Source organism: Pelophylax lessonae (assembly GCF_965119305.1).
Source record: "Pelophylax lessonae genome assembly, chromosome: 1".
Taxonomy (NCBI): domain Eukaryota; kingdom Metazoa; phylum Chordata; class Amphibia; order Anura; family Ranidae; genus Pelophylax; species Pelophylax lessonae.
The window spans coordinates 521,666,534-521,679,386 of NC_138768.1; the positions used below are offsets into that span (position 1 = coordinate 521,666,534).

The 12,853-nt window shown below is 42.9% G+C and overlaps 1 protein-coding gene across 1 annotated transcript in view; it reads left to right on the forward strand.

Annotated features, from left to right (window-relative positions):
- Positions 1-5,121, forward strand: part of LOC309560504 (uncharacterized protein) — a gene marked incomplete at its 5' end in the record, with an annotated part of 35,064 nt that extends 29,943 nt beyond the window's left edge. The window contains 3 exons of the mRNA XM_082264135.1: positions 1,105-1,200; positions 1,286-1,401; positions 5,015-5,121. Of these exons, the coding sequence (XP_082120261.1) occupies positions 1,105-1,200; positions 1,286-1,401; positions 5,015-5,021 (219 nt within the window). The 3' untranslated portion in view covers positions 5,022-5,121. The remainder of the gene's footprint in view (positions 1-1,104; positions 1,201-1,285; positions 1,402-5,014) is intronic.
- Between the last annotated feature and the right edge of the window lie 7,732 nt (positions 5,122-12,853).

Sequence of the window (12,853 nt, forward strand, 5' to 3'; positions counted from 1 at the left end):
ATAGAGAGATAGATGGCCAGTCACGTGATCGCCAAGCAGCAGGCTGAAATTGGGTATTTACAGCATTTTTTTTTAATAAAACACAGACAGAGGTACGCAGGCTTAGAAAAAAAAAAAAAGATGATTATTTAACAGATGAACAGTTTTTTTAGCAGGAGGAGGGGTGGGAAGGCCATGACACGGAGCTGACAGGCAGGGAGGGGAGGACAGAGAAGTACACAGAGGAGAGCAAAGAGCAGGGCTCAGCAGCCATGATTTACTGTGGTCAATTTATAGAGGGGAGGGTAGAAACTGGCCGGATCAACCAGGTTTTTTAGGTGATAGAAGGGGCCAAATTACACAGCACTGTGCTCTATAACAGGGATCCTCAAACTACGGCCCTCCAGCTGTTGCAGAACTACACGTACCATGAGGCATTGTAAAACCCTGACATTCACAGACATGACTAGGCATGATGGGAATTGTAGTTCCTGAACAACTGGAGGGCCATAGTTTGAAGACCCCTGCTCTATAACATGCTTTAAGGGAACAGGATACATTTTTTTTTTTTTTTAGAGTAACAAATCTTTAAGTTTTTATTCAAGTAGCCAGATTAGTTGGAAGGGTTTAACTGTGGGTTAACTCCCACAGTTTAGACTTTAAGAAGACCTCCTGGAATAAACAGTTTTTAAAAATCTACTGCACACAAGCCATCCTGCCCGCCCCTCTTCTCCACCTTTCATAGCACGTTTTTTATTCTGTGATTGGGTTCACAGAGTTCAAAGGGTTCTGTGAATAGACATGGGGGGAAGAGCAGCAGAGAAACGACAGTTGTACTATGTAGGAGAGTTGTAACTCTCCGGTTGTATACTTCCTGGCATCTATGAAGATATAAATTGTGAAGAATGGGCAGCGATCCAGAAGGTGGCATATACCTCCTGAGATTTTACTAATTGTAACCTGGCAGCTTTAAATAAATTAAATATTTTCTGGAGTTCTTTTAAGTTTGTTTTGTTTGCCGTATATAGCTTTTAAATGGTAAGGCATGATGCCTGTAAATAAATGATTGTTGATTCCCTTCATACCAGATGCTAACCAGAATAATACTGTGTCCTTGTATTTCAGGGGCTTAGCCCGGGATGTTATGATACATATCATGCCAATATTGACTGTCAGTGGATTGATATAACTGATGTTCCTCCTGGGAAGTATATCCTCAAAGTGAGTAGAGGAGGTATTTTGTCGACATGCACCTATATTTACAGAAGTTAATGTGATACAAGCCAAATCAAAATTATTATTTCAGGTCTCTGTGAACCCCAATTTCCAAGTCCTGGAATCCGATTTCACTAATAATGCTGTGCGTTGTGATTTGACCTACACGGGAACCTATGTAATAACTCGTAACTGCCATCTTTTAAGGTAGGGGACAACATTCAAACTATTTTTATAAAGTAGACCTTCATTTGTGTAAATGTGTTTTTTGGGAGTGGGGGGGGGGGGGGGTGAAGGTCGTACAGATTATGCTGGGTACCCACATTCTATACATGATGTTATCTCACACTTGAAATAATTCCAAGCAGTACCTTCTAAGCCCAGATGTTTATTCTCACAGTCGTATTCCCGGTTTTTACATTTTCACAAGAAACCCCTAACTTACAGGCATAAATGAGCCCAGGTAATAATAGAGAAGTAACATTTTTGTTACCATGCCAAAGTGACTTAGTAGCAATATAAAAAGGAATATACCAATAGAAACAATATTTTCATTGGTCTGCTTAAATTAAATTTACAATACCTTTACAGTGTGTATTACACACCACTATAGGGCCAATTTACAAAGGTTTATCTAAAGTAGAACTTTACCTTGAAAGAGACGTTCCGCTGTTCGCTGATCTTCCTCCGCTTCTCTTCGCCAAGGCGATTCCTACTCTCTACCAGCACAGTTACCGGCGGGTACCGGAAAGCTCCTGATGCCTAATTGCGATTGGAAGTTTTCTGATCATGTGATCACTGTGACAGCCAATCACAGCAGTAACATGATCGGAATGCCCACCTCCACCTAATGGCATTTAGAACCCCTTAAGGGCCTGAAGGAGGCGGCAGGAAGGGGTTAAATTCAAGGCCCAGAGAATTTTTGTTACAGTGATGACTGTCAAATTATGGATTTCCTTTTAATTTCTGTCCTGGTAATAAATAAAGAAGGTTACTCTCCCTACCTGAGACAGCGAAAACTATTTTTCAATAAGAAACAAGAGTTTCAACAGTTCCCTACTCTATCCAAAACTTAAAAAAAAAAAGTTTGGAATGCACCAGAATTGTTAAAGTGGTTGTAAAGTCAGGTTTTTTTTTTCTTAAGGTATTCTATGCATTAAGATAAAAAGCCTTCTGTGTGAAGCATCCTCCCCAGCACCCCTAATACCTACCTGAGTCCCATCTCTGTCCATGAGTCCCGGACTCTTCCTCCTGATTGGCTGAGACAAAGCTGCGGCGCCATTGGCTCCCAAGGTTGTCAATCAATCAAAGTCAGTTAGCCAGGAGAGAGAGGGGGCGGGGCTGAACCGCAGCTCCATGTCTGAATGGAAACATGGAACTGCAGCTTGGCTCGGGTGCCCCCATAGCAAGCTGCTTGCTATAGGGGCACTCAACAGGAGGGAGAGGCCAGGAGCACAAAAGAGGGACCCAAGAAGAAGAGGATCGGAGCTGCTCTGTGCAAAACCAACTGCACAAAGGAGGTAAGTATAATGTGTTTTTATTAAGGAAAAAAAAAACAAGATTTTACAATCAGCAATCTTTATTATATACAGACTATAAATACACTGCACAAAATAAAATTAAAGGAACATTTTTTATTCAGAGTATAGCATCAAGTCAATTAAACTCCTGGGATATTGATCTGGCCAGTTAAGTAGCAGAGAGGGTTGTTAATCAGTTTCAGCTGCTTTGGTGTTAATGAAACTAACAACAGGTGCACTAGATGAGCAACAACGAGACAGCTTACAAAACAGGAATAGTTTTACAGGTGGAGGACACTGACATTTTGTTCCCTACTCATCTTTTCTGACTGTTTTTCACTAGTTTTGCATTTGGCTAGGGTCAATGTCACTACTGGCAGCATGAGGCTATACCTGGACCCTATAGAGGTTGCACAGGCAGTTCAACTCCTCCAGGATGGCACATCAATACGTGCCATTGCCGGAAGGTTTTCTGTGTCTCCCAGCACAGTCTCAAGAGCATGGAGGAGATTCCAGGAGACAGGCAGTTACTCTAGGAGAACTGGACAGGGCTGTAGAAGGTCCTTAACCCATCAGCAGGACCGGTATCTGCTTCTTTGTGCAAGGAGAAAATATACACTGCTCAAAAAAATTAAAGGAACACTTTGAAAACACATCAGATCTTAATGGGTAAAAATCTCATGCTAAATATCTATACTGACATGGACTGGGTAATGCGTTAGAAACGAAAGGATGCCACATCGTTTGATGGAAATAAAAATGATCAACCTACAGAGGGCTGAACCCCAAAAATCAAAGTGGAAAAAAAAATGATGCAGCAGGCTAGTTTATTTTGCTAATACGTCATTGCAGCCACTCAAAATGATACTCAGTAGTTTGCATGGCCCCCACGTGCTTGTATGCATGTCTGACACCATCGGAGCATGGTGTGGTACGGATGACACCATCGGAGCAAGGTGTGGTACGGATGGTGTCCTGGGGTATTTCCTCCCAGATCTGGACCAGGGCATCACTGAGCTCCTGAACACACTGAGGTGCAACCTGGCAGTGGTGGATGGACCATCACATAATGTCCCAGAAGTGTTTTATTGGATTTAGGTCAGGTGAGCGTGGGGGGCCATTCAGTGGCATCAATTTCTTCACCCTCCAGGAACTGGCTGTATACTCTCGCAACATGAGGCCAGGCATTGTCGTGCACAAGGAGGAACCCAGAACCCACTGCACCAGCGTAGGGTCTGACAATGGGTCCAAGGACTTGATCCTGATACCCAATGGCAGTTAGGGTGCCATTGTCTAGCCTGTAGAGGTCTGTGCGTCCCTCCATGGATATGCCTCCCAGGACCATCACTGACCCACCACCGCTCCGGTCATGCTGAACGATGTTAAAGGCAGCATAAGGTTCTCCACGGCTTCTCCAGATTCTTTCATGTCTGTCACATGTGCTCAGGGGGAACCTGCTCATCTGTGAAAAGCACAGGGCACCAGTGGCAGGCCTGCCAATTCTGGTGTTCAATGGAAAATGCCAATCGAGCTCCACAGTGCCTCAGGCCACCCTGATGAAGTCTGTTTCTAATTGTTTGGTCAGAGACATTCACACCAGTGGCCTGCTGGAGGTCATTTTGCAGGGCTCTGGCAGTGCTAATCCTGTTCCTCTTTGCACAAAGGAGCAGATACCGGTCCTGCTGATAGGTTAAGGACCATCTACGGCCCTGTCCAGCTCTCCTAGAGTAACTGTCTGTCTCCTGGAATCTCCTCCATGCTCCTGAGACTGTGCTGGGAGACACAGCAAACCTTCCGGCAATGGCACATATTGATGTGCAATCCTGGAGGAATTGGACTGCCTGTGCAACCTCTATAGGGTCCAGGTAATGCCTCATGCTACCAGTGTGACACTGACCTTAGCCAAATGAAAAACTAGTGAAAAACAGTCAGAAAAGATGAGTAGAGGAAAAAAATGCCATGGCCTCCGACTGCAAAACCATTCTTGTTTTGGAGGTCACCTCATTGTTGCCCATATAGTGCACCTGTTAATTTCATTAACACCAAAGCAGCTGAAACTGATTAACAACCCCTCTGCTACTTAACTGACCAGATTAATATCCCAGGAGTTTAATTGACTTGATGCTATACTCTCATTAAAACGTGTTCCTTTCATTTAAATGAGCAGTATATATACTGCATATATATATATATTATACACACGCAACATTCTTAAATTTGCTTTCTTACAAGGTTTTAACATAAGAGTTGATTTCTGCTTGTCAATAAACATACTCAGCACTTTCACGTTTTTTCCTTAGCATTTGATGTCTTCTGAGGATGACTATGAATACAACTCTGCCTGAGTCAAACTTTATGGACGATCCAATGGCATGAACAATAACAGACTTCATACAAACAGGAAAAAGGCAACGCATCTAGAAATTTGACATGTTATGTAACCTAAACAATGCTGTAATTTTAATGTTTTTAATACAAATAAAATGTATGTGATTATCATTGAAGCCAGATTCATATATCTCTCAATTCTCCTTATTGAAATGATTTTCTGTTGTAATTTCCAAACATGACTTAAATGTTATCCAGTAGGAATATTCTGATTGTCATATAGAAACTATTTTACTTTAAAATATGAAATACTTTTTAAATAAAAATGCCACTGCTGGCAATAACTATGAGCTTAGAAGGGTTAAAGGCTCCAACTTTAAAGCCCCGTACACACGTACCGATCGTCGGCCGACCGATCGGCCGTCTTTTGTCCCCGGGCTGTCGTGTCCGCTGAAAAGTGCAAAAGACTGCACACGAATTTTGTCTGCCGACTGCAGAAGTGATGTGATGGTTAACTTTCCCTGTGTTTTTTCTTTTCTGAGCATGCCCAGTCTTGCAAATCTGCTGTCTGTCGGCCGAATTCTGTACTGACTGGCGAACAATCGGCCGTTCTGGTGTCGGCATACAAAAATTTTAATGCTTGCACGACAGATTCTGTTCGGCCGAAAGTGCGCTGTCGGCTGTCGGAAGCATCATACTAACAAGCCGAAAATCGGCCGAATCTTTTTGGCCGACAATCTGCACGTGTGTACGGGCCTTTAGACTATGTTACACCCATATTTAGAGTGTGACATTTACCATAATTACATAGTTAGGTTGAAAAAAGACAAGTCCATCTAGCTCAATCAATGAAAAAACACAACCTATACAAAATCTTAGTTGATCCAGAGGAAGGTGAAAAACCCAGCATAGCATGATCCAATTTGCTACAGCAGGGGAAAAAAATTCCTTCCTAATCCCCCGAGAGGCAATCGAGTTTTCCCTTGTTCAACTTTACCTATAAATATTAGTACCCAGATATATTATTTACTACTAGGAAAGAATCCAGGCCTTTTGTAAAGGAATCTAGTGAGCTAGCCAGAACCACCTCCGGAGGGAGTCTATTCCATATTTTCACAGCTCTTACTGTGAAGAAACCTTTCCGTATTTGGAGACGAAATCTCTTTTCCTCTAGATGTAAAGAGACCACTGTGATTACCTTAAAGTGAATAACTCAACACCAAGTTCACTATATGGACCCCTAATGTATTTATACATGGTGATCATATCCCCCCTTAATCCCCTCTTCTCAAGAGAGAATAAATTCAGTTCCTCTAATCTTTTCTCATAGCTGAGCTCACCATGGTTGCAAACTGCCCCCCATGACAGCATGCGGGGGTTTCTTATCCCCCTTGGCAGTGGTCACTTTTGAATACAGAAATTATTACATTTGACAATGCTGAAACTTCATGAAAATATTGGTGAGCCACTTCTTGAGCTGAATGGGGGATGGGGGTTGGAAATCTGAATACAGTAAACCCCCCTCCATTGCGGGGGTTACGTTCCGGACCCAGCCGCGAAAAGTGAAATTCCGCGAAATAGAAAAACCCTATTAAAATGCATTGTAGGCATGTTTATTTTACTGTCACTGTACGTGTAGAAGCATTTTAAGGTCTTTAAACACACTTTTAAAACAATAGAAGCTCATTTAAACACATAAAAGATACTAAGAGACATAGCAAGAGCTATGGAAAACACAAAAATATTTCATTTTTAATGATTTATATAGTAAAATAACATTACAAAAAAAAACGCGAATTACCGGGACCGCAAAAACTGAACCGCGATGGAGCGGGGGATTACTGTATTAACAACTTTGAATTTCTAAACATCCAACTTTCTTGAATCGTATATATAGTGTTTTAAATGTTTCTAAATTATGTGTGCAATAAAAGATAAAAAAGTTTGTAAAGTTTAAAAGTGCCAACAGCCTTGTAGAAATTATTTGTCTCAATTTTGCACCTGAACTCTAAAAGTTAAAGTGTGATATATTATAGAGAACATTTAGAAAGGGTAACTGTGTCCAAGCAGTATTCCGCAAAATTTTCAACTTTTCTGGATTCTGGAAGATAGCAGTGCTATTCCTGAAATGTAAGGATGCCTAGGTACTCCTGCAGGGGTAGACTGGCAACTTTCAGCCCAGGGGGCAAGTATAAACCAGAGGCCCATGGTGTAGCAATCCCCCCCCCCCCACTTTCCCTCTTCCTGTCCTCCTCTTGACCCCTATTCCAGGCTGAGGCTCTGCTCCAGGTACTCTCTACTCATCGGCTGAATCCTGGTTTCCAACCTGGCCAGCAGGGGGCTGTTGGGAGAACTGGAACAGCTTGTTGGGGCTGGTCAGGGGAGGAGAGTCTCAAGTGGGGCATGGAACCGGCCTCTGCTCACACACAGTTTACACCATCCATGCTGGGGAGGGAGGCATGCGCTCTGTCCTTGTCTTCATCCTGCACTCAGTAAGTCAGTGGCAGAGACTTTTTACTTCTCTTCACAAGGAATCCTTTAGGCATGTCTGTGGCAAAAGTGGTGTAGCCTTTTTACAGGACATCAGAGCCACCCAGGGGGGCAATTACCCCCCTGCCCCAGTCCTCCCCTGTACTCCTGTGCTTGTTGCCTCATAGCTGTATATCTTCAGAGTGAACATAAGGGGCTACTGCCTCTGACTACTAGTCTAATTTGGTAATGTCACTATTATGCTTTTCTCTGTTCTCCTTGCTGGAGTCTCTGACAAGAGAAAGCAGAACCCTGCCTCTACCAAGATGGTTGCCTCTACACAGAGACACTAGATAGAATAAAGGTATGATAAATCCATAATGGGGGAAAGTTTAGCTGCAGAGGCAGTACTGGGTACTAGTCATTTGCCATCAGTTTGTTTTTCGTGATGCACAGCGTACAGAGTTAAGTTCCTCTTTAACCTCTTGGCGCCAGCATCTCCTAGCCCTTTAAGGGGTTTTTGATGGTGGGAGGCAGGGCAGAGTTTATGATCATGTGATCGGCTTTTGCATGATCGGAAAGTTTCCAATTTCTGCTTTTACTTAACCACTTAAGCCCCGGAAGATTTTACCCCCATTCCGACCAGGGGGTATTTTGCGATTCGGCACTGCGTGACTTTAACGGACAATTGCGCGGTCGTGCGACGCTGTACCTAAACGAATTTGGCGTCCTTTTTTTCCCACAAACAGAGCTTTCTTTTGGTGGTATTTGATCACCTGTGCGATTTTTTGATCACGCGCTATAAACAAAAAAAGAGTGTCAATTTTGCAAAAATAGCAATATTTTTCACATTTTTTTATATGAAATTCTCCAAAAAAAAAATTTAAAAATCAAAATTTTTTTACTTTTTCGGCCAATTTGTTTTATGCTACCTATGTTTGGTAAAAAAAACCGCAAAAAGCGTATTTTGATTGGTTTGCGCAAAAGTTATCGCGTTTACTAACAAAGGGAAAGATTTCTGTCATTTTTGTTGTTTTTTTTTTTAACGTGTAATGGCGGCGATCTGCAATTTTTTTTGCGGTACTGCGACATTGGGGCGGACAGATCGGACCCTTGACTGACATTTTTGACACTTTTGGGGTTACCAGTGACATTTCTACAGTAATCAGTGCTATATATATGCACTATTACTGTAAAAATACACTGGTAGTGAAGGGGTTAACTTTATTTGAAAGGGAGGGGCTGTGTGTATCCCTAGGGGCGTGCTTTCTACTGTGATTGGCTGGGGCTTGAGCTGTATGGACACTGATCAACGGATCTACATACTAGATCCGAGTGATCAGTATCCTAACAGCAAGGAGAATGACAGGCAGCTTGTTTACACAAGCTGCCTGACATTCTCCCTCTCCCCCGCCGATCGCCGAGTGACCGGCGGACATCGGGTCCGCCGGTCACACGCGCGGGGGGGGTCCGTGACCACGCGGGAGCGGGAGCGCGCCTCCGGGGGCGCGCGCTCGCTCCCTAGACCCCCACAAGCTAGTGACGTAGCCCTACGTCACTTTGCCTGTGAGGGGCTGACTGCCGACGTAGATCGGCGTGAGGCAGTCGGCAAGTGGTTAACCGCCCATAATTTTACCGGGAGCATGCAGGGCGCACGCTCTCAGGACAGCTGTTTTTTGCAACATTGCGGCCATTCGGCGCCAAGGCCCATCCGCCAAGAGGCCGCATATTTGTGTGCTGTCGGCGCTAATAGGTTGAACACCCAATTCAACGCGCAAAGCTAACTGATGAATTAGCCACAAAATGTGCATGGTTTATGCACATTTTCAATGTTTAATGTTCTTCAACAGCATCCCTAATGGGTCTCCCTCCTACAACCTAGACCCCAAAGTAGCGGTTATATATTTATACCACTGAATCCCCCCATCTTTTGAGTCTATCCCCTCTTGTCCCCACTTCAATAGAAGCCTCTCCCTTTCATCTGGTCATTGAGAAAGGGGGGAAAAAAAACCCTGTCCAGGGCTAGTTAGATACCACAGCTACCCATTGCTGAGGTGGTCCAGGTCCTTGAGGATCCAAGCAACATTTCTGCTAGATGCTGAAGCAACTGTGATATAAAAAATAAATGACATTGCCAGACATTTGGGGTTATTTACTAAAGCTGGAAAGTGCAAAATCTGGTGCAAAGAAACCAATCAGCTTTCAGGTTTTATTGAACAAGCTAAAGTTAAAAGCTGATTGGCTACCATGCACAGCTGCACCAGATTGTAAATGTACCAATTTCAGTAAATCTCCTCATTGTCACATATCATCCAATTCACATAATGAATGACAGTTCCTAACTTGTCAATCAGACCATGCATACTACCTGCATATTAATGCATATAGCCACATACACCAGGCTGGTAATGGCGATATAATGGTGTGAAGAATTTGTAGCATATATTAGGGCCCTTAGCTGAGTATAATTTAATAGCTGCTTTCAACGTGATTACTAGCTATGTCACAAAGCACCCATCAACTCAACCTGGTTCTATAAATAGGATAGTGACTTTGGAATACTCCATTGGTCCTTGGATATAGAGGATAAGGAAAATGGAAGGTTTTTTTTTTTAGCATGTTTTGACTATGACTGCATGCTTTATCTGTGGCATGATTGGCTAAGATGGAGAGGCAGGTGGATGATGTCATGAATTCCACCTAAGCCAATTAGAGGAGGTCTTGTATTCACTATATAAAAAAAAAAAAAAAATAGAAGGCTTCTCCTGAATGGTGGAGAGGCACAGGCTGACTCTCTTAATATTCAACCATAGATTGGAAGTCCTCTATAATGTTTCCAGAACTGCTTACTCTATTAACTAATACAGTCTATTATAGTACAAACAGTGGCCACATCGCTCTCTGATGTAATTGTGTTTTCATCCGTGTGCACATCAGGATGCACGCTCCACATCTTTGTGTTGTACCACTTTTCCCAGTGTCTGCAGTGCACTAGCTCGAGTAATCTATACCCTCCATAATCCTCTCCAGCACATACTATCTGCTGTCATACCCTCCTGCATATACTGCATTCTATTATACCCCTCTGTGCTCTCCTCCTGCCAGTGCTGACAGTGAGCAGTAGCTAGATATAAAGTGGTCATCCTCCAGCACCAGGATCTCTCAAAAGCACAGGTTTCCAGAAGACAGGAGTTTCTAGAGGTGGTGGTGGTCTCCAAACTGCAGCATTACAAACAGGCGAGGGTTATGTGAACAAGAATCAAGCTTACATGTCTTTAAAGATGAAAGCGATCAAGCACCACTACCAGCTCTGGGACCCTGTTATACTCATCTACAGCCTGAAAGTGTTTTTTATAGAAGATGTGCAACGAGACAGCAATTCCTCTGAGGTGGAAATAAATCCAAATAACTCACCTAAGCACAAAAAAACAGCACCAGGACAGGGGTGCAGCAAAAATGTTTTGGACTGAAAATTACAAATAATTGGCTTTAACAGAACGAAAAGCCTGGGTTCCACACTTTGCAGGTTTTCCGCATCCAATTTGCACGACTGGAGACTGTGACCGGCTCTAAATGGAGCCGGTTCACATATCTCCGTAACAGCCGCAAAGCGCATTGCACAAGGGTCCCGTGCATCTTTGGCTCCATTTCAGGTCCGAATTAAAGCCAGTCGTCCCTGAAAAAAAGAGAACAGCGATGCATCAGACCACTGCTGTGAGCCGCATTGGTATTAGGTGTGAAAAAGGCCTAAATCAATAGTGAGGTTCCCTGTAGTTTTGTAGCTGCATTTATGCAAATTAAGCTGCTGATTTAATAAAAATTGATAGCCTCATCACTGCTGAAATTTAAAGAAACTGCATGCAAGTGTATCTTGTATTAAAGGACACACTCCTACGCTGCCCTTATTGTGAGGACCATAAAGATTTTTTTCATCAAAAATGGTTGGAAATATTTGAGGACATTGGGCATTACAAGACCCCCTTGACCCTTATGCCCCATACACACGTGCAGATTATCTGCAGACTTTTGTCTGCAGACTTACCAAAACCATATAATATGAGGTCAAACCTAAACACTTTCAATTTGTATGCAATCCGGCAGGCCCTTGCACTACATAGAAAAGGTAAGTCTGCAGACAAAAGTCTGCAGATAATCTGCACGTGTGTATGGGGCATTAGGAATAAATTGAGGTTGATTTACTAAAACTGGAGTGTGCAAAATCTGGTGCAGCTTTGCAAAGAAACCATTCAAGATTTTTTTTGTCAACGCTTAATTGAACAAGCTAACAGATAGAAGCTCATTGGCTACCATGCACAGCTGCACCAAATTTTGCTCTCGCCAGTTTTGGTAAAATAACCCCATTGCGTACATTTTTTAAATCTTAAGTTTTCACCATACAAAAGTAAAGATTTTAAATTGAAAGGAATCTAATACTTTTTTTTATATGTTTATTGGAAGAGAACAGAGGATTGCATGGAGAATGATTGCTTTTCTGGCATAAAGACAACTAACCCATAAAGGATGGGGTAATGTCCATATATTAAGGTTTTCTGATTTTTAAACAAGAATGGGTAATTTAGGTAATAAGGTGTATGAAAGGATGGTGTTATTTGTATATCTAAGTAGAAGAGTGATGACCACTTGAATAGGAATGAGGACATTAACATTTGTACGGTTAGCTCATCTACATCGAGATTCATGGCTTGTGAATTAGAAACATTAAGGCTCGGTTTCCACTAGTGCGACTTGCTGTGCGACTTGACACATGTCAAGTCGCACAGCAAGTCAAAAGCCATTGATTTCAATTCGGCCCGTTTCCACTGCCGCGACTTGAGTTGCGGCGACTTCAAAAGTAGTTCGTGCACTACTTTTGAGCTGGCTTCAGTGCGACTTCCCTCTATAATGAGGGACAAGTCTCACTGAAAGCCGCAAACAACTTTAGCTACGAAGTCGCGCTAGAAGTAGCACGACTTCGTAGCCGCGGTAGTGGAAACCGAGCCTTAGATGAAGAATGAATATGGCAGAAAATTCTTGTAACATTTTCACCAACTATGGTAAAAAAAAAAAACAAAAAGGGGAAGTTGAAACATCTAAATATCATCAGGCCCTTCCCTGGGGCTATAGCCAGGAAATCTCTTGCCTGCACTCTATTTCCCCGCTGACACACTCCGCACTAAAACTATGGTATACAAGGGGGTCTCTGTTCTACCCTCTCCTCGGATCACTCTGCTCACACAATTGTTTGATAACCCAGCCTTCCCTATCGGAGAGGGGGGCCTTCGTGGTTGGCACATTTACTCGAGCCTCCTGGCCAGTCACACTTAATTTTGTGCGTCCTCATT